At 38.8% G+C, this 22,814-nt stretch overlaps 2 protein-coding genes across 6 annotated transcripts in view; one reads left to right on the forward strand and one right to left on the reverse strand.

The window, feature by feature from the left end:
• Positions 1-22,765, reverse strand: part of SPATA6L (spermatogenesis associated 6 like) — a 59,522-nt gene extending 36,757 nt beyond the window's left edge. For 2 of the 5 annotated variants that reach the window (XR_008389879.1, XM_053656117.1), the window contains exons 1-5: positions 21,090-22,765; positions 14,207-14,251; positions 9,996-10,133; positions 6,877-6,925; positions 3,761-3,802 (exon numbers count right to left, since the gene is read on the reverse strand). Coding sequence is in view for 4 of the 5 variants with exons in the window: in XM_053656117.1 (XP_053512092.1) it covers positions 3,761-3,802; positions 6,877-6,925; positions 9,996-10,133; positions 14,207-14,251; positions 21,090-21,122 (307 nt within the window). In the remaining variant the exon portion in view is untranslated. The remainder of the gene's footprint in view (positions 1-3,760; positions 3,803-6,876; positions 6,926-9,995; positions 10,134-14,206; positions 14,252-21,089) is intronic. The other 3 variants (XM_053656115.1, XM_053656114.1, XM_053656113.1) reach the window with 3 other exon arrangements.
• PLPP6 (phospholipid phosphatase 6) lies at positions 10,379-13,187 on the forward strand. The gene has a single exon (XM_037143570.2). The coding sequence runs from the start codon at positions 10,462-10,464 to the stop codon at positions 11,362-11,364; it is 903 nt and encodes a 300-aa protein (XP_036999465.2). The 5' UTR covers positions 10,379-10,461; the 3' UTR covers positions 11,365-13,187.
• Positions 22,766-22,814: the final 49 nt, after the last annotated feature.

A 22,814-nucleotide genomic window follows, 5' to 3' on the forward strand; every position in this document is an offset into this window, starting at 1 on the left:
AATGCATCTGAAACTGAGTGCATTTGTTAATTTGAGCAATTCAAATTTAATTACACTCTGAAGCTGAAGAAATGTAGGCCAAAAAAGTATATAATAAAGCCTCCATTTGTGTATGTGATTAATTTTTAAGTTATAACCAATATGCATACACCCAGCTTCAATATTCTCCAATCATCATAGTTTCAAACAATTCTTGCAACCACTTCACAGATGGATTTCTAGTCATATGAAAAACATATGGCAGCGTAGGATATACTAAATTTTAAAAAGCAAGTTGCAGAATATATACATTGAACCAAAATGTAAGTTGCAGAATATATACATTGAACCAAAATGTAATACTAAATATACATATAATAAATACCAGATATATTTAGTGTGTATATATATATGCACATATGTACATATATGTACTATTTTAGGGCTGGTTGAATATACTAAATGCATTATATTTATACTAAATACACCTTAAAAGGTCTAAAAATATACACAAAGTGTTAACTAATTATTGTCAGTTGATGACTTTAAAAAAGTCAAGGCTTTTAACTTTTTCCTTCATAAAATTTGTGTTAATTAAAAATGTTATAGTGAGAATACTTAGGTACCAGTAATTTTTTAATTCGTGTAAAATTAAATAAAACTAAAATGGGCCTGTTTCTATTTTACTAGCATACTAAAATGTAACTTGTCAGTTAGCAGTGATTTATGTTTAAATGTGAAAGTGGGCCAAATAAGAAAAAAACTTATGGGGGGGGGCAAAAAAACCCTCGATGCCCTGATTTTAGTCTGAGAAACACTCAATGGGAATTTCTCAGTGGGAAAAACAGAAAGGAGACATTGCTGGCCTGCTCTCTGTCATGTCAACCCAAGAAAGCAATGACATGTGCAACAATGACTGTCCCTAGAGCCATGGAGAGTGGGGCTCTTATCTGTTTTTAGAGCCTGCTTCTGCCAATGAACCAAGAAGCAGAACAAAGGACTACAGACTCCTGGGTCTACTCCACAGGGGCCTTGACCTGCTCTGGGGCAGCCCCAGTGGGCAGAGCAATGCCTCTAAAAGCCTCCACAGCTCCCTTTAGCTGAGGCATCTGCCGGCAAAGTGGTGGAAACTCACTGGAGGTCAGTTTACTCCCAGGTTACAAAGCATGGCTCAGTCTAATAATTCTATTCTTTGTAAATATACCAAGAGAAAAAATAATTTTTATAAAAATTTGAAACACAAAAAAACCTAAATGCTCAACCATACCAATTTAAGGATAATTCTAACACTACAGAAAAACACATAGCTAGTGAAAATAACAAATAAACTATAGGTAACAATATGGAAGGAAAAAAAAACCAAAATAGTATGTACATACTGTTTATAAGCCTATAAAAACACATAAGTAAATTAGTGAATTTATAACTATTTAAAATAATGATGTAGAACTACTATTTTTTAAAAGAAAACAGGAATATGAGATGGGGGAAGCTAATAATAATAGGAGAAAATGTATGTGATACTACATAAAAATTCCACGCCTTGATATTTTCTTCTGTCCAGAGGAAACTATCAAGAAACAGGTTCACCAAAATATAAATACAAGCTTTCTCATCATTTGGGGATGCTTTTTATATAGGTAAAACTATGAAGATTCATTTGGGGGAAGAAAAAGGGCAAAAATTTCTAATGGCAAAGATCAGAAGAAAATTAGAAATGTTTTTGAATTTAGGTATATTTTCTCTCTCTCTCACACACACACGCACACACATGTGCACACGAACATGACTCTAAAGTCACCAGATAACTACTGGGCTGGCCAAAAGTCCATTACATTTTTCCCACAAGGTAGCTCTAATAGTGCTTAGTTGTCTTCAACTTCACTTGAAACAATTTTGTTAGACTGTGACAGCTATCATATCTGTGCGCATTTAAAAAAACTTATCAAAATTGGCGAATTTTTGTTCAGCCATTTTAATGAAGAAGACAGAAGAAAAATATTGAAAATAGAAGAAAATATGCAACATTTTGGTGTATTATGCTTTATTAAATTTCAAGAAAGATAACACAACTGAGATGCAAAAAAAGGTTTGTGTAGTATATGGAGAAGGTGCTGTGACTGATCAAATATGTCAAAAGTAGTTTGCAGAGTCTTTTGTATTTGGCCACAATGTGGCCAAATAATTCTCTGCTGTAGGGCTGTCTTATACATTGGATGATATTTAGCGGCAATCTGGCCTCTACCTACTATAAACCAATAGTATAAGATAGCTGACATACTCAAAATATCCAAATCAATAGTTGGATAAATGAATACTTGGATAAATGAAACCAGTTATTGGTGAAAACGGAAAGTGTACCTTTTTTATTTTATGGAAAAAAGTAGCAGCCTTTTTTGGCCAACCCAGTACTTTGAGAGACTATGTATGAGAATTGGTGCCACCAGGTGGCGGTTCCCACTTTCTCACTAGCTCAGGTCTCCAGCCATTCAAGACACCATACAGCAAAGGCAGCACCGAACATATCCCCCTAAGGTCCCATTGTTCTAGCACTGGAGTCACAAACGTTTTCTGTGAAGGGCTGGACAGTAGATATTTTTAGGCTTTGAGTATGGTCACAACTACTCAACTCTGTCACTGCAGCATGAAAGCAGCCCTAAACAATACTTAAATGAATGAGTGTGGCTGTGTTCCAACAAAACTTTATGAACAATGAAATTTGAATTTCATATCATTTTCACATCACTGAACATTTGTATTTTTACGTTTCTTTCCAACCATTTAAAAATGTAAGAACTGAATGAAGACAGCTAAGCAGTTCCTTAAAAAGTTAAACACGGAGCTACCAAACAATTCCACTCCTAGGAACATACCTAAGAGAACTCAAAACATGAACTCATCCAACAACTTGCACATAAATGTTGATAGCAGTATTACTCAGAATATTCAAGAAGTGGGAACAACCCAATGTCCATCAACTGATCAATGCATAAGCAAACTTACCCAAAGAAAAGAACAGTATTGGTTACATGGTATATCCATATAAAAGAATATTTGACCATCAAAAAGGAATGAAGTACTGACACATGCTATAACATGGATGAAACTTGAAACATGATTAACTGGAAGAAGCTACACATAACAGTCCATACATTATCTGATCCCATTATATACAATATCCAGAACAGGCAGGCTGATAGGGACAGAAAGACTGACAGTGGCCAGGAGCTGTGGGGAGGAAGGAATGATGAGTGACTATGAATGAATGCAGAGTCTCTTTCCAGGCAATAAAAATATTCTGGAATTAGATCATGCTCCTGGTTGCGCTACCTTGTAAACATACTAAAATACCTGAACTGTACACTTTACAATGATAAATTTTATAGTATATGAATTAAATCTCAATTTTTTGAGCTGTAGAGATTTAGCTCATGAGCCACACAAAAACAGTGCCGCTGGATTTGGCCTGGGAATTATAGTTTGCCACCCCTGTTCTAGCACCTAACAGAGAAGGTGGCTTTGGGTTGTACTCGCACACACTCCACAAATTAGAATAAAGTCAAAGGCAAAAACCGGAAAGAAGCTGAATGAGGAAAGTCAAATAACCACTGAATACAAAGAGTTACTCTGCTGAAAGTGGACAAAATGAGACAGACTGGTGGAGTAAAGAACACTCTTATACAAAGCAGGACTTTTAAATACCAATCCTCATTTTGTCATGCCAAAAATCCTTTTAAATTTAAATTAAGCCAATTTAGAAATGCATTTACTGGCACATTACCTGGAGGCACTAGCTGTATTAATTCAAACCTGGTTAGGAAGCCTAAAAAAGAAAAAATTAGATTTTTAATACTTCAGAAAGTTGCCAGTTTTTCCATTAATTGCTATGTTTAAAATTGTCATAACATCCCATTTAATTTGAACAGCACCATGGTTAGGGGCTCCTAACCATTTCTGCATTCTCAGCAGTGGAATTAAATGGGACTTAAATGTAATGATAATGTAATAGTTATTACTTTAGTAATAATAAATGCCATAACAATGACTCAGGTATTTCTAGACCCAATAAATCATGGGCAATTGAGGACAATAGCTGAGTTATAAAAGCAGCATTTCATCCCCTGAAAACTACTGACAAAATAAATGCAATATTTTTCTCTCTTAAAAATATACTCATAACAATAAACTTTCCATTTTAAAAATTCAAAATACAAATGTTATCCATTAGCCTATAAAATTATCTTGCTTAAAATAGTATGTTATATAAGTCTATAAGGGAGACATAAAATTAACTTTTTATATTTCCTGAGTTCAAAATACATTTAGAAATAGTGAGCCCATGTACAATGTTTACAAGGATAAGAATAAAATTCAAAATTTGAAAAAGTAATTTAAAATATAAATGGTATAACAATAAAAAATCAATGAATTCCCACAAAAATTAAAAGTGAAAACACTTAAAATACACAATAGTAATTATGTTTAATAACACTGTGTTATATACAGTTGACCCTTGAATAACATTGGTTTGAACTGCATGAGTCCAGTTACACGTGGATTTTATTTCAATAAATACAATCAGTCCTTTACAGCTAGAGGTCTGCATCCATGGATTCAACCAATCATGGGTGCAAAACAGTATTTTTGCATTCCCAACTGCGACCACAGATTGAAAATACTCAGATGCAAAGGGCTGAATCAAAAACTACACTTTGATCTTCCACTCCGTGGATGGTGGGTACCCCTAACTATGGTGTTAGTCAAGGACGAATTGTACATGAAAGTTGCCAAGAGGGTAAGCCTTACACGTTCTCACCGCAAGAAAAGAAATGATAATTGAGTGATGGGACAGAGGTGTTGGCTGACACTGTGGTGGTTGTCCCTTTGTAAAACATAACTGATCAAACCAACATGCTGCACACATGAAACTTACACAACATTATATGTCAATTACATCTCAAAAAACTGGAAAAAGACACAGGGAAGTCAAATTTTCTCTGTAAACTAATGAAAAACATATGAATTCACAGGAACAGAATCTTAAATGCCAAAAATACTTAAAAGCCAAGACTGCCCATAATTTAGGTTTTCCAAGTGGGAGGAGGGAAATATCCTTACCAACCATCACCTTAACAGTAATGTTAAACACTTCATTTGTCTCAGGCTCTAAATTCCTTACAGTCAATTAATTCTCACCACCTCCCATGTTTATGGATTAGAAGATTTAACATTGTTAAGATGGCAATATTCCCCTGGCTTCTTTGCAGAAATTAACAAACTGATCCTAAAATGGAAAACCATGGAAACCCAAATAACAAAAACAATCGTGAAAAAGAACTAAATTTCAGGATACACACTTCCTGATTCCAAAACTTAACTACAAAGCTGCAATAATCAAGAATGTATGGTATTGGCATAATGATAGGAATATGGTTCAATGAGATAGAATTGAGGGCCCCAAAATAAACCCTCACATTTACAGTCATTCATTTTTAATAAAAGTTGAAATTCAACAAAGGACTATTCAATGGGTGAAAAAATACTCAATACTCTGATCAATAAATAGTGCTGAGACAACTGGATATCGAGATGCAAAAAAATGAAGTCGGGCCCCTACCTCATGCAATTTACAAAAATCAACTCAGTATGCATCACAGACCTAAATGTAACACTTAAAACCATGAAACTCTTGGAAGAAACATAGACTAAATCTCTGTGACTTGACTTAGACAATGGTTTCTTAGTTACACAAGTAACAAAAGAAAAATAGATAAAATAGAATCCATCAAAACTTAAACTTTTGTGTTTCAAAGAACACCAGAAAAGAATGGGGAAAATATTTGTCAATCATAAATGTGATATGGGATTTGTATCTATACTATTTAAAGAACTTACAACTCAATAATAAAAAGACAAATAGCCAATTAAAATATAGGCAAAGAATCTGAATAGACATTTCTCCAAATAAGAGACACAAACACAGAAATCAAAACTGTTTAACATCATTAGTTATCAGGGAAGCACAAATCAAAACCACAGTGTGATTCCATTTCATACCAACAAGGATGGCTACCAATCAAAAGTACAGATACTAACAAATGTTGGCCAGGATGTGGAGAAATGGAACACTCATGCATTGCTGGTGGAATGTAAAATGATACAGCTGCTTTGGTAACAGTCTGGACGTTCCTCAAAAGATTAAACAGCATGACCATGTGACCCAGAAATTCCACTTCCAGGTATATACCCAAGAGGAATGAAAACATACCTCCAGAAAATAACTTGTCCACAAATATTCATAGCAGCATTATTCATTATACCTCAAAGTGAAAATAACTCAAATGTCCACCAACTGATGAATGGATAAACAATATGTGACATATCCATACAATGGAACATTATTTGGTCATAAAAAAAAAATGAAGTACTGACACCTGCTATCTCAAAAACATCATGCTAAATAAAAGAAACCACTCACAAAGGATCACATATTGTATAATTTTGTTTATGTAAAATATCCAGAAAAAGCAAATCTGGAGATGGAAAGATTAGTTAGTAGTTGCCTAGGGCTGGGAGAGAGGAGGAAGAATGGGTATAGGGTTTCTTTCTGTAGTAACGGAGATGTCCTAAAACTGATATGGCCATAGCTACACAACTCTGTGAATATACAAAAACCATTTAATTGTAAAAAGCAAACAAATAGAATTTTAATTTCTGATATATTCCATCTTTATCTAGGAAAGTATAATTGAAAAAAGGTAATTCAAATTTTACAGACTCTTTAATATAAATATAGATCAAACATGTAAGTATCACAACTTAAAAAATAGTAGAATCTTATATCAGTGAGTTACAGACACACAACAGTCTCCCCACACGCCTCTACCTTGTACCTACTTTCTAAAATGTCTGCTACAGCTCCAGGATCTATTGCATTTTCAAATAACTGCAGGAAAAAATGTAGAAAATAAATTTTCAAAGTTTTCTCAATATATACTTATAGAAATTATAGATTACATTCTTCCACATAATTAATGCATATCAAATCCAGCCATATAATTTTTTAGGATTCAACAGAAATATTTTTAACAGATATGTGGTTAAAAGTTCAACAAATTACTATAAAATAAATGAATGAGAATTAGCAAAACAATACCAAGTGCAAGGAAAATCTACCACATCCTCAAAATGTCATCAACTTGACATAGCCCTACTGTTTATTGCTAAAAGCACATGTGGCATCAACCTCAAACAGCCTTGAGTATCATGCCCTGGCCAGATAGCTCAGTTGGTTAGAGCATAGTTGGAATACACCAAGGTTGTGGGTTTGATCCCTGGTCAGAGCACATACAAAAATCCAGAATTAACCAATGAATACATAAATAAGTGGAACAACAAATCAATGTTTCTCTTTCTCTCTCCCTCCCTCTCTCTCTCCCTCCCTCCCCCTTCCTCTATCTCTCTAAAATCAATAAATAAATTTTTAAAGATTCTAGAGTACCTAAGAAAACATATTCTGCAGTGGTGGCGGCAGGGCGTGGGATGGAGACAACTGTACTTAAAAAACAATTAAAAATGTGAAAAAAAAGAAAAAACCACATTCTGAATATCACAAACATTAATGAAATGTTACCTGAATGAATGACATTTCTTGTCAAGTAATTGGTTGTGTTACAAAGAAACATAAATAAAAATTCTATCTATGTGTAACACACACAAAAAAGCTAAGTGCTAGTAACCATACTCTCACAAAATTAAATAGAGAGGGAGAGACTCATTAAGTGTATCATGAAGCACAAGAAAACCACTGTGATACATGTCTAGCCATTGCCAAATCTGCATATTTTGTCCCTGAGATAAAAAGGGCCTGGAACAGGACTGAAATAAAAGACGTACCACATCCCTTTCCCTGAACTCTAGAACCCTGATGAAAATAAACCAAAATCTTTTCAGCACAGTTTGATTTCAGGCACTAAAGTTCTGATTTAAATAGTGTTTAAACTTAAGCACTCTTAAGTGCTTAAGAACAGATTAAAATCTGTTCTTAATCCAAAGTCAGGTCTATTTTAACTATGAAAATGTGGCTGTCCCTGTTGTTTTTTTTTTTTTTGTCTTACTGACTTGGATTTATCAAGCAAATATGGGCAATTTTTTTCCCTAACATTATTTCAGTAACTACATTCTTTCACTTTATCCATATCTAACTAAGTACGGTACCTTCTCAAGTACCATCTTTGGAAGTAAATGACCAACATGAAATGACCAACATCAAACACGATGGCTCATACATTCTTTAGGACTAACTTCTCATTTATCCAAGTGCTTTAGAACATTCCATTCTGAATTACACAGAAGGTACAAGGAGAAAAGGTTTTTGCTACTTGCTGCAAGTGTTTGCATGATAGACTGGAACAGATACAAGAAATACTTGCAGCAAGAGAATGGAACAGATACAACCAAAGCTGGAGCAAATGGGAAGCTGGGATACAAACCCAAACAGTTCACACAAGAGGGCAATTTTCAAAATTTAAAATAAAGCATTCAAAACAAATAAATAAGCAGTAGCTGGTGGCTCGGTGGATTGAGCAGTGGCCTATGAAACAATAGGTCACTGGTTTGATTCCTAGTCAGGACACTTGCCTAGGTTGCAGGCCAGGTCCCTGGTTGGGGGCATGTGAAATGCAACAGATCAATGTTTCTCTCTCTCTGTTTCTTCCTCCCTTCCCCTCTCTCTGAAAAAATAAAGCATTTATAGAATTGCATTTTTTTTGAAGTGAAAAGTCCATGGATCGTTTGACTAGTAATCTCATATGGACAGCTTTGCAACAGAGCAGTAGTGGCATCAGGAATGTGACTCTGAGCCTCACTCTTCTATAAGTCAAGGAGCTTGAACTAGGTGACTTCCAAGGTCATTTACAAATTTATCATTCTGTGCTAGGATTTTGTATTCTTGGGCTTCTTACAAAGAAAGATTTTTTAAGGCTTCTATAGAAGCAAACTTATGACTGATAAAAATAAGGACATTTTTGGGGGGAAAATAGACCATATTTCTACCACCTACTTTTTACCACTACCAACATCTAAATGGTAGAAGTAGGCTCCTTTGGATTCTAACTGTATGTTCCCAGGTAATGTTCATTTGTTCCTCTTCTCTCTCACCCAGCCAGTTTGGTAGACTTTATTTAAATTAATCCTGTAGTTTATAAAAACACTACATAGGGATCTAGCCCATGTAGATGATCCACCCTCCATCTCCTCTGCCATTCTCAGGTCAAAATGGGTCATTTTCTGGCATCTGCACCTTTAAAAGGGACAGACTCTCCCTACAATCATTTCTCATACTCATCCTCTATCCCAAAAAATGACCTCAGTGATCTTGTTTAGGACAAAATCATCAGACGTATCATGGTTAAAGGAATCAAAATGATGCCATCTCCAAAATCAGAAAAAAAACCACAAATTGAAAGGACTGTGATTGTGTACTAATAAAGTTAATAATTTATAGTGGGAAGATTAGGTCATATCTAGTGTATATGACCTAAGAAAACTCATTAAGTCTGAGACTTCTTGTTTTGTTATAGGATTTCAGATACAAAATTTAACTAATTTGGTTATAGTCCTCATGAATTTGTCTAATAAGATTTGTTTCTAAGGTCTGCTAGGTTATTGATTATCCCTGTCATAAACGTAACGCAACTGCTTCTAGCATCTCCAAGAACACTCAGAAAATGCTCTATCTGCTCCAGTTGTAACACGACATGGGAGCTCAGGGAACAGAAAACGTCATGGGGGGGCGGCATGGCACTAGGACGGCAGAACCTGGCTCGCACCCGGGCTACAAAGGCAAATCTTCCAACTATGATTCTACACTGCGCTGAGGTGCCTTCATGCTATTTTTTAGGAGGAGGTTTACAAAATAAGTTTATAAGAATTGTGTTCTTTATAAGAACCACTAAATGATCTTCAGAGAGCAAAATTTCAATTTCTCTATTTAGCAGTGAGAAAGTCAAAGTCACCTTTTTAAATTTCATTCTCTGCTGAATCGTAACAGGAAACACAGAGGGAAAGCAGTCGGTCTCCAGGTACTGATTCAGGAGGTAAACCCCAAGGTACACATCTTGCTTGTCAGGCAGGAACACCCCTGGGCAAGAAATCTTAAAAACAAGGGGGGGGGGGGGGGGGGATACAGGACAGGTTTTTGTTTTGTTTTTAAACGGGATCTATTTTCCCTAACCAACCCCACAATGTCAAATTTCTCCCACTACCGCAACCCTTCACAGAAACTTCCCATAACACCCTTCCCTCTCCTCTCCAAATTGGAATCCCAATTTCAACCCACGCCTCCGCCAGGTGTCACAATCATCCTCGCGCTGTTTCCTCTCCCCGCCCCTCTAGGATGGCAGTGCGCAAGCGGAAGAGGCTGCTGGGCCGGGAGCCTGTCCGTAGGCCTGCTGGGTGTTGGGCTCCGGGCTGCCCGTCTCAATGCCGAGCCCTCGGAGGAATGTCGAGGGACGTCCGCTGGGCACCTCTGCCTCGAGCAGCAGCGGCGGAGGAGGCCCTGGAAGCCCGACCCATGGCAGCGGCGGCGGTGGAAGTAGCAGCAGCAGGTTCGAGTTCCAGTCCCTGCTCGGCAGCCGTGCATTGGGTGCGGACCCCACCAGCGCCTGGCTCCGCCTGTCCGAGAGCCCCGTGCACCGTCGCGGCTCCTTCCCTTTGGGAGGAGCCAGCCCCTCGCAGGCACCACCGCCCCCCTTGCCTGAGGAGGACCGCATGGACCTGAACCCGTCCTTCCTGGGCATCGCCCTGCGCTCTTTACTGGCTATCGACCTGTGGCTGTCCAAGAAGCTGGGAGTGTGCGCCGGAGAGGGTTCCTCCTGGGGCAGCGTGCGGCCCCTTATGAAGCTGCTGGAGATCTCCGGACATGGCATCCCCTGGCTGCTGGGCACCCTCTACTGCCTATCCAGGAGCGACAGCTGGGCGGGGCGCGAGGTGCTGATGAACCTGCTCTTCGCCCTGCTTTTGGACTTGCTGCTGGTGGCCCTGCTCAAAGGGCTGGTCCGCAGGCGACGCCCAGCCCACAACCAGATGGACATGTTTGTCACCCTCTCCGTGGACAAGTACTCCTTCCCTTCGGGCCACGCCACCAGGGCCGCCCTGGTGTCGAGATTCATCTTGAACCACCTGGTGCTGGCCATTCCATTGAGGGTGTTGGTGGTACTGTGGGCCTTCATCTTGGGCCTCTCTAGGGTCTTGCTGGGGCGACACAATGTCACCGACGTGGCTTTTGGTTTTTTAATGGGCTACATGCAGTATAGCATCGTGGACTATTGCTGGCTCTCACCACACAATGCTCCGTTACTCTTTGCACTGTGGAACCAACAGTGACACCATCTCATTCATTATGGCACCAGGAAATCTAAAGGTTTCCACATGTGATCATGCCATCATGCTAACAGAAATCAGCAGCCATCCTGTTTGTCCCTCTTAAGACATTTCAGGCTTCCTTTGGGATTTCAGGTGTCCTACCATCTTGATGGGTTGCTGGGCTGGAGCATATGCTGGCCATCACTGATCACAGCCGTATTACAGAAAGAAAAAAATTCCTCTATCATACATTCAACAATTGTTTGTATCTCCAGGAAAACTGAAAGAAACCAAGCTGGGTGATAATTAATGTTGCTGTTTTCTAAAAGTTGACATCAGAAAAATTGTGTTTTGTAGTGATCCTTTACATCAACATATCACTTGTGAATTAAACTTTGAAAAAGAAACGTGATCTTCATTCTGTAAATATACATGCAGATAAACTGCATACTAATCCTAGTTCTTAGTTATTTACGAGCCTAAGACATAGGTTTTTCTAGTTGATTCCCTGAAGATGTGTTGCCTTGGCTGGGGAGATTTCCTCTTAATCCTGATTTGGTAAGCTTTTTGAGTTCCTGTCTCTTCCATCTTTGCAGACTGGGTAATGAGAACAGAGATTATAGTACACATTTTTCCTTTCCCTCTAGCTCCTCAAAAGATCTTTAAATTTATATATTTATTTTTCACTACTCTAATACTGTCTTTTAGCATTCAAAGAACAAGCCAAGAACTTACTCGAAGAAACAGATATGGCCATGTCTATAATCCCATCAAAAAAGGGAAGGATAGGACAATGGCCTCATGAAGGACAACTGCTGAGGCAGTCAAAGGAACTGAGAGGCTGGAGGTAGGCTACCTACATACTATGCCAGTGGACCGGTATGCAAGAGATGGGGCCCTGCTGCCTGTCATCTCTAGTGAATAAAGAAAAAATGTGCTCTTCTACTGAGCTAATAAAATGAAAAAAATAATGTGATTCTTTGCAATGCAAAAACATAAGCTTTTTCATATATACCACAAGGATGAGCTTGTGTGTTACAGTTTTTCACATGGAATTCTGTTTCCCTACATACAGCACACATTAGGTAGCAGTGTATAATTTGAAATTCATCAGAGGAGTTAGCTGCTATACCAGGCACAAGGTACAACTCACTCCTAAGGTCCATTTACATCAACCTTTACATAAAGCAGTTTATCTGTGGTACCTCCCCAAATCTAAAGACCAAAGACCACAAAATGCAGGATGGACTGCTCATTCTTTGATCAGGAAAGAATAATGAAAGGGTATGTGCTTTAAATGCTGCTGTGCCTGAAAATGAGAACTTTCAAATTACCTATGGAACTGGTATTTCAGATAATTTTAATGACTAGTTATTTTGAGATTTATAAATAGAATGGATTGTGGCCTTTGACCTTCATATAGAGGTGCACATAGGAATCTGGAGAATGGCTGTGACAAGTGGGCTCTGATTGGGTGGAAACATAAACTTTCTGAGTGTGAGAGGCCCACTGAAAGAGGGGCAGCTCTTCAACATAAAATCATTTGCATTCCCACAACATCCTCAACACAGACTACCTCTTCACTTGAATCAGAGAAACTGAAACTGAGTGGTATGTTTTGTTTCATCCATTTTAATGGCAGAAATAATTCAGGCTCTATATTTGGAAGCATGACATTGCCTTTGGCAGAGTCCAGAAGTCTGAATATTAGGGGCTCAAAATTAGGCCTACTTTCTGGTTCCTGTTCATAATTCTGGAATTCCCTGTCTTAGCTGCTGGGGCGTAGTTTGCTGGTTTTAAAGCACAGATCAATTGCCCTATTTTTGGAGCATCTAAGTACTGTAGAGTAAAAAACTGATTTCACTATTAATTAATTGTATACTGGTTAATGCTTTTTAAAAATTAAAATTAATAATGTTGAATGAAATAAGGTGAAAACTTGTTGAATTTTTGCCTCGAGGAGGAAAGTTGATTTATCACTCAAGAACTTCTTCACCTCACTGCACACTTTGAGAGCTCACAATTGATAGAGTACAGTTGCTATAGCCTGGTTTTATTTGCTGACAAATCCAGGAAATCCTGCTCTTTATTTTGTAGCTGCATGTATGATGAAATCATAGCATTTGTCACTTATATAGTGACTAACCAGATTTTCCACAGCCATAACCCATTAGGTATTTTGCTTATAATCATGGCCAGGACAAAAACCCCTACAGTTTGGAGGCAAAGCTGCATGACAGTCTGTCACTAGAGATGGAAGGATTGGAAAACTGAAACTGAAATAAGATGAATGACCAACCCCAATAAGAACAATGGAGTCACTTTGCCACAGCATCTCACTTAAGCAAGATTCAGTGGATGATTATAAAACAGCTGTTGGCTGATCTACCTTTTGGAATTAGCAAGCCAGAGCCACCTCTAAGGGAAATAGCTTAGAAATATTTGATTGGTTTGTGGAGGCGAGAAATTACCAGAAAATGATGAGACTTTTTGAAATATTTGAAGAAGAAGGTCTAAAAAAATACTTTTACAAATTTTTATCCTGAAAAAGAAAAGAAAATCCTTCTTGGACTTAATGTGGGGTTATTTTAAAAGAACAGAAAATTTCAGGATAAAGCTAAGAAACAAGTTGGCTTTAATGAGGGAAAAAAGTAGGAAGAAGTTGAGCTGAATTGAAGGTTGGGTAGTCAAGGAAGACCAGTGCAGAGACTCTTAGGGGCAGATGTATGATTTCTTCCAAAAGATAATGATGTCTATGTGGTGAGGTGGCAGAGGGTGGTAAAAACAACGTGGGGCCATTTAAGAACCTGGGGAAAGAGTCTGATTTGGGGCCAAGGAGGGGAGGTTCGTCGATCTCTCTTACCGCCCGAATCTGCAGCTCCACCACCACCTCCATAGGCATTGTTCCCTGCGTGGGCAAAAGGACCGGAATGAAAAGATCCTTTTGTGCTGAGTCCTGGACCGATCTTTCTTAGTTTATTTCAGTCCCCGGGGCAAATGTTTCAAGTAGCTTCCCCAGCCCCGACCCCCTCCTGCCCCCATCTGTTCCCCTATGCCCAGGTCCCTCCCACCCGGACAGGCCTCACAAGTGGAGCTGGAGCTAAAGCTTCCAGAAGGCGGAAGCGTCCTGTTGCCATGGACACTCAAACGCGCGCAACCTTCCACATTAGAACGTGAGCGAGGTCTAGGCGCAGGCGTGCACGTCCCCAAAGCTCCTCTGGGAAATCTCAGTCCCGTTGACCTTCCAGGCAAGTGGGAAAGGACCCGGTACTGAGGCGGGTAGTCGGATCTCGAGAGGCTTAGAGCCCTAGTTTCCTTTACACCAAGTGTTTACTGTGTCCATGTAAAAATAGAATGTGATGATAGCTCCATTATAATTGAAGGTGCTACCCATTTTTAGTAGCTGTATGGACCCCCCCCCCCGCCATACACACACCCACAAGCCCTGGAATTTCTGTAACAACTGCAATTAATGTAGTCAACTGTCCCTAAAGGTACTATTCTCCTCCTTATGAAATGTTATGTCCTCATGTCTGGTTCGGAAAATATAGCCACTGTCAATAAGAAATTAAACGTGGGCTATTTAAATATAGAAGGGTAAATCTTAAAGAGGTTCAAAAGTTAGGTGTTTTGCTTTAGCCACAATAGAAATTGTCAGCCCCTCTTTTTGGAGTTTAGTTAACCTAAGACAAGCAATGAATTACATTATCTCCCCGTGGGTAGTTATTGTAGTTGCCAAAACCAGGGTTACTCTGCAAAAACTGCCAGAGGTGGCAGGCAGGGCAAGAGTTCTTAATGAGTAGGGAAAAAATTGCTTTTTCTTTTTCCCCATTCACTGTATTTAACAGATAAAAGTGAAGGAGGGGAGATGGGAGTTGCTGCTTCTATCCAATCAGAAAAATCTGGTAGGCCCAATGCTGACTCTTAAAAATAGTTGTGCTGAGTCATTTATTACTAATATTGTAATAAAACATCAAGGTGAGAGATTTGGAGAGTATTGGAGATTTATACAACTGCAAAATGAAAAGTGAAGAAAGATGTCCTGACACAAAAATTAAGTATTCATTTGATAGTTGGAGATCTTTTCCCTGTAAGAGAGAAACTGATATGATGGAGGAAATATTGTGTCCCTATCCAGTCCTTGGTTCTCTGTCTGCAAATGAAGAGGTACACAAGTGGGTGCCTGGCACACTGCATATGCTAATTCATTTATCCCCACAATAACTCTTTAAGGAAGGAGTTATTATCCCTATTTTACAGAGACAAAATCTGTAGGGTGAGGCCAGAAAACCTTCTGCCCAAGGCCACACAGCTGAAGGGAAGCTGCCAGGCTTGATTGCAAGTGCGCCCTGCCATATTACTGGCCCTATAACATAGACTCCTAGAGATAACATGTCCCATGCTATGCTCTTCCTGGACTTAACTGAACTCTTCTGTGTATAACTGGACTCTCCTTGCTTGGCTCCTAGGATATTTCCCTCCAACTCTTTGGCCCTTCTTTCTGTCTCTGTCAGTCCTCCCCTACCTGCCCAAGCAATGTTTCTAGGTCCTTTTCTTTCCTCACAATACCCTTTGTCTAGGGTGTCAACCACTGCATGTGCGGATTAGCATAGGTACACAGATTTACATATCCCACCCACGTCACGCTCCCTGACAAGGTGGAATCTCACGATTAAACACAAACACACGTGTATATGCATATCTAAACATATAAATTTAAATTATTTAAAATAAAATTAAATTTAAAATTTAGTCACATTTAACGTGTTCATTCAATAGCTACATGATATAAAAATGAAACTGTAACCAAAGTTTTAAAATAAAGTTGAAAAAATAGCTACATGTGGCTAGTGGCTACTGTATTGGATACTGCCAGTAGAATTTCCATCCACACAGGAACTTCTACTGAGCAGTGCTGCTCTAGAGCTAACTTCACTGAAAGGAAGTCTGGGGGATAGAGAAACATGGTAGTGACACCTTAAGGAAACAAACACGTCTAGAATGTGGGGCATTTCATAGGACAACTGACCCAATTAGTCTGCAACAAGTCAATAACATTGGAAAACAAAGGCAGCAGGGGAGGGGAAATGCTCCAGATGAAAAGGCACCGCAGGGACCTGATAACCAAATGTAGTATGCCAGCTTTGTTGGAACCCTGATTCAAACAAACCAGCTTCAGTAGAATATTTGAGAGCATAAGGGAAATTTGACTATGGTTTGTTGTATTAGATAACATCAAGCAATTACCTTTTTTAAGTTTACATTTCAACTAGCCTGTGATGGGGTCCAAGCCTCAGTAGATTTTTTTAATCCTCATCCAAGGACATGCTTATTGATTTTAGAGAGGAGGAGGGACTGAGGGAGAGAAACATCAAAGTGAGAGAGAAACATTAATCAATTGCCTTTCCTAAGTGCTCCAAGTACAGACTGAACCTTCAACCTAAGCATTTGCCCTGAGTGGGAATTGAACTACTGAACTTTTGGTCTATGGGATGATGCTTTAACCAACTTAGCCACAAAAGCCAGGGCAGCAATTAATTTTGATGGGTATGATAATGTCCTTGTGTTTATATAAGGTGAATATTGATACTGTTTAGAGATATATATTTAGGTGTATGATAGAAATGATCTAATGTCTAAGATTTTCTTTCAAATATGGAAATGAATAGAAGAAATGGATAAAGTAAATGTAGTAATAGCTTGATGATTGTTGATCTGGGTGACAGATATATGGATTTTACTATAATTCTATACTTTTGCATATTTAAAAATATTCATGATAACAATTTAAAAATCCTTAACATATACTTAAGTAAGGAACTTATACTTATGTGGAACTCCTTCTGTCCTAAAATAGCCCACCAAGAGGATTCTTGGCAGAATCACTGTGAAGTTCCTTTCAATAGAAGTCTTACATACACATAAAAAGAAAAATATGGCCCTGGCAAAGTAGTACAGTTGTTTGGAGCATCATCTCAACATGCCAAGGTTGTGGGTTCAATCCCTGGTCAGGGCACATAGAAGAATCAACTGATGGATGTGTCAATAACTGGAACAACAAAACACTGATATCTGTTTCTCTCTCTCAAATCAATAAACAAAAATTATTTTTTAAAAAAAGAGAAAAATATGATGGCTCTATTCACCCAAAATGCAGCTAAGAAAATTATTGTGGTGTGTGATACTTTACAAGTAATTCAGAGGGAAGCCCACTTAAGGGAAAAAGAAGCACTGTATTACAAGAATATTGGTCTCTGTGTGAATGTCCAAAACAGGAGCTGGCAATTTGAGTAGTACTTCTTTAAGTATATATGCCCCTCTAGAATTTCCCCCAAGTATCAGGAATGCTTCCAAGGAAAGAATTAAATTGCAATTGAACAACTTTTAACTTTAAGTCATTTGGGATCTGGGCCCACACATGGGATGTATTCTACAAAATTTACTACAGAGTTCACGAGTCAAACATATGTTCCTCTTTAGCCTCTGCTCTGACTCACTCACATTTGTAGGATCAATACCATACAAACCCTTCTACAAAGACTGCCCTTGGGCATTCTGGACTGCACAATCTATATCCTTCCATTTTAAAGTAATTTCTGTTCAGAAGAAAACTAATTTGCTCCTTTGACTTTCAGCCGGCTAGTTCTATGTCCATGGGAGTACTAGGCTAATTATGATCCAAAGCAATTTTCAAGGAATTATATTTCTTATCCAATATAAGGAAGGAGAAAAGAGTATCATCTAGTTCCAAAGCTTGGAAAGTGTTCACTCTACCTGGGCATTAGGATTAGCCCCCAAAGTCAGCAATAGCTAAAATGAGGCTACATCTGATGTTGTTATATCCATCCCTTTTTCTCTGACCAAAATATACCTATTTCCATTCCCCTTTTATCTAATTCTGTCTTTATTTAATGCTATATCTTTTTCCCTTGTTTCTACTAATTAGTTCCCTATTCATCTCTTCAGCACATATTTACTGAATATGTACTATGTACTAGATAGTTCTAGACAATGAAGGTACAAGGGTGAGAAAGAAACAATCTGCAATCTCTGCTGTTGTGGACCTTAAAATCTAGTGCCAGAAGAAACATAAGTGAACAGCCCTGGCTGGTGTGGCTCAGAGGATTGAGTGCTGGCTCTACAAACCAAGGGGTCATCGGTTCAATTCCCAGTCAGGACACATGCCTGGGTTGCAGGGTGGGTCCCCAGTTGGGAGAGGGCAAGAGGCAACCACACATCGATGTTTTTCTCCCTCTCACCCCCCCTTCCCCTCTCTCTAAAAATAAATAAGTAAATAAAATGTTTTTTTAAAAAAAAAACATAAGTGAACATCAGATAATAACAGCATGATAAATGCTAAGAAGGAGATACCCAGGGAGGGAGATAGAAAGTTATAGATTGGAGAGAGAATAAGAACCTAATTTAGTGCCAGTGGAGAGGTCAGCTTCTCTAAGGGTATGACCATTTGATCTACAATTTAAAAAGGAGAGCATGACCACTCACACACCTTTTAAAGAACAGAAAAGATAACCAGGCAAAGTGAACAACAAATGTAAAGGACCAGGAGTCAGAAAAAAAAATTGGTATGTTTGAGGAACAGAAAGGAGGCCACTGAGCATACCAAGAGAGACCAGGGCAGGGGTAGAGGAGGTTAAGAGATGACACTCAAGAATTAGCTGGCACTAGATCTCACAGGAATGTAAACAGTTATGGCAGACAATGTGATTGAGTACCGGATACCCACAAGCTCTTCTTCCTTGCTAAACAGAACCCAAGTTATGCTTGGCTGGTAATGCATCTAGTTTCAGAGAATGAATCCTAATTATTTCTGGTGAATGATATACACAGGGAAATCACTCGAAACATTTTCAAAGTTATTTCATTTGAAATATATTACTTTAAATGAAAGCTACAAGTGAATAAAGTTGTTTTGCCTCCTATTTGTGCTTTAGCTGTGGGCATATTTTCTTGTTTGCTTTCTACTCCTAAACTAAAAGGTTTAAACACAGTGCTTCTCAACTTTTATTTGTAATTATTTGTCAAGAGATGACAGATACTCACTGGAAAATACTCAAACAGCAGTAAAGAGAAAGCAAAGATGCTCAGAAACTTTCCTCCTTGCCTTACCACCAGGGGTAATCATTAACAATTCTTGTTTATTCTCCAGGATGTTTCTGTACACATGTATGTGTACACACACACAGTTTTTACACAAATGGGACCATTCTCCTTCTTCATAGATATAGATATCTATCTATATCTATCACATAGATATACACGCACATATAACTAATTTTGCAACTTGGTTTTTTTTTTAACTCAACACACTTTGGGGATATTTCTATGTCAGCATATTTACATCTATTTTACTTTTTTCAAGACTGTCTGGCAAAGGTGGAGAAGTAGGTAGATATACTTTGTCTCCCTGCACAACCAAAAGAAGAACACCAATAAATTTAAAAACAAAAACAACCAGAACTGTATGGAAACATACAGAAAATTTAACTGTATAGAAGTCCAACAACCAAGGAGTTAAAGAAGAAACATTTGTTTAAACTGGCAGGGGGGGCAGAGATGGGCAGCTAAGTGGAGAGGACCCCCGGGAAGGTGGTGACTGGAGGACTGGGTGGGTGATGTGGCAACTGGCAGACTGGGTAGTCCCACATTCACATGCAAACAAACCAGTAGGAACAACTGGGGAGTGAGACAGACTGCACAACCCAGGGTTCCAGTGTGAAAAAATAAAGCCTCAAAACCTCTGGCTATAAAACTTGTGGGAACTGTGGCTACGGGAGAAATTCCCAACCTCATAGCAGAGTACATTGGAGAGACCTACAGGGTCCTAAATGTACACAGGCCCACACACCCAGGAATCAGTAGCAGAAGGGTGCAAGTTGCTTGTGGGAAGTGGGGGAAGTGACTCAAAGCCAGGCAAGAGCCAAGTAAGTGGTACTGTTCCCTTTCGTACCCCTCCCCCACATACAGCACCACAATGGAGCAAAACAACAACATGGACTGCTCTGCCCTGACAAAAACCTAAGGCTCAGCCCCTTTTAATTTAACAGGTGCACCAATATAAAAAAAAATGTGGCCCAAATGAAAGAACAGATCAAAGCTCCAGAAAAAATACAACTAAGCCATGAAGAGACAGCCAACCTATCAGATTGGTTCAAAACACTGGTAATCGGATGCTGACAGAAATGGTGGAGTATGGTCACAAAATAGAGGAAAAAGTGAAGTCTAGGCAAAGTGAAATAAAGGAAAATGTACAGGGATCCAACAGTAATAGAAAGGAAACTGGGACTCAAATCAACAGTTTGGAGCAGAAGGAAGAAATAAGAATTCAAAAAAAAAATGAGAGGCTTAAGGACTTTCAGGACAACTTTAAATATTTCAATGTCTGAATCACAGGGGTACCAGAAGGAGAAGAGGAAGAGCAAGACATTGAAAAGTTACTTGAAAACAGAATAAAGGAGAGCTGCCCCAATCTGGCAAAGGAAATAGACTTCCAGGATGTCCAGGAAGCATAGAGATTTCTAAAGAAGTTGGACCCAAGGAAGCACACACCAAGGCACATCATAATTACATTATCTAAGATTAAAGATAGAGAATCTTAAAAGCAGCAAAAGTAGACAGTCACCTACAAAGGAGTTCCCATAAGACTATCAGCTGATTTCTCAGAAGAAACCTTGTAGACAAGAAGGGGCTGGAAAGAAGTAGTCAAAGTTATGAAAGCAAGGACCTACCTCCAAGATGACTCTATCCAACAAAGCTATCATTTAGTATGAGAGGGCAGATAAAGTGCTTCCCAGATAAGGTCAGGTTGAAGGAGTACATCATCACCAAGCCCTTTCATATGAAACGTTAAAGGGACTGATCTAAGAAAAAGATAAAAAATATAAATGGTAAATGGCAACAAACTCACAACTATTAACAACCAAACCTAAAAACAAAACAAAAACAAACTAAGCAAACAATTCAACAGGAACACAATCACAGAACTGGAGATCACATGGAGGGTTATCAGTGGGAATGGGGAGGGAGGAAAATGGCAGAAAAGGTTTAGGGAATAAGAAGCATAATGGGTATGTACAAAATAGATAGGGGGAGGTTAAGAATAGTACGGGAAATGGAGAAGCCAAAGAACTCATGTTCAACCCATGGACAGGAACTAAGGGGGCAGGATGGCCTGGAATGCTGGTCGGAGGGAGAGTGCAGGGCAAAGGAAAATAAAGGGGAGAAAAATATGGGACAACTGTAATAGCACAGCACTAAAAATATTTTTTAAAAAAGGACTGCTAATATCTCATTGTATTCACAGACTACAATTTAAGTTACTCCACAGACGGGCACTTAGATTATTTTGGCTTTTCTTCTTGCCACAAAAAAAGTTGCTGCAGTAAATACCTTTGTAGGTAAGTAATTGCAAACTAGTGCAAGAATCATTTTGCTGGATAATTTCCTGGTAGTGAAATGGCTGAATCAAAGCACTTAATTTCTGATATTGTCAAATTGGACCTCCCCAAAAGGTTACACAAGCGATATTTCCTTTAATAGTATTTCCTCACATCTTGTCAACACCTTGTGTTAAATAACCTCAAAAGCTTCATCTAATAGATTGATAAAATGACTTCTCATTTTTATGAGTCTCTAATTATGAGTAGGGCAGAAATAGCTAATTGCTAAACGTGCACCTTTTGAGATCAAACTCCCTGAATTAATCCTACTTTTTCCCCCTAATGTGCTTGACCTTGGGCATATTGGGTCTATAGAGAGAATAAATCCGTTGGATTAAACAAGATACACAGAAATACAGAAAGATTTCCCTAAAGGTCCACTGTTGCTGGTACTCCTCTTAATGTTTTCCCCCTCCCCTCTGACTACCGTCAGTTTGTTCTTAATTTCAATATCTTTGGTTATATTTTATTTGCTTGTTTGTTTTGTTGATTAGGTTCCAGTTAAAGGTGAGATCACATGGTACTCATCTTAATTTTTTTGAAGCAGTGCTTGGTCCAATACTGATCCATCTCTCCTTACTCCTAGCTAAGTTCGCAGAACTCGTTCCTTGTACTGGAAATGAGAAGAAAATTGGCTTTGCTCTTCTAAATTCTATCTCTACCCCCGCTTAAGAAATACATGAGTTGCAATTTTTTAAAAAGTGGACGACCCTTGGTCTGAGAACCACTCCGGACCCAGGACTCACTGTTTACAGAACAGGGAACACCACATAACAAGTATTTACTACTACAAGACCCGCAGCACCATTAGGGCTAAATCGGCAAAGCTGGAAATCTTCAGAAAACCGAGTTTCAAAAATAGAGGGTTCCAGTTCCAGCCACCACCCGGAAGCTGCAAGATGCACCTCCCACAGCCCGGCCCTCCAATCCGGAAGTGATGTCCCAAGTCGCGTCCGTATTTTTCCGCCGGCTGAGTCCATCCTCACGTGGGGCGTGCGCCGAGGTCGCGGCCAG

This window comes from Artibeus jamaicensis, unplaced genomic scaffold (assembly GCF_021234435.1).
Source record: "Artibeus jamaicensis isolate MK-2021 breed Jamaican fruit bat unplaced genomic scaffold, CSHL_Jam_final scaffold_1964, whole genome shotgun sequence".
In the NCBI taxonomy this organism is placed as follows: Eukaryota; Metazoa; Chordata; class Mammalia; order Chiroptera; family Phyllostomidae; genus Artibeus; species Artibeus jamaicensis.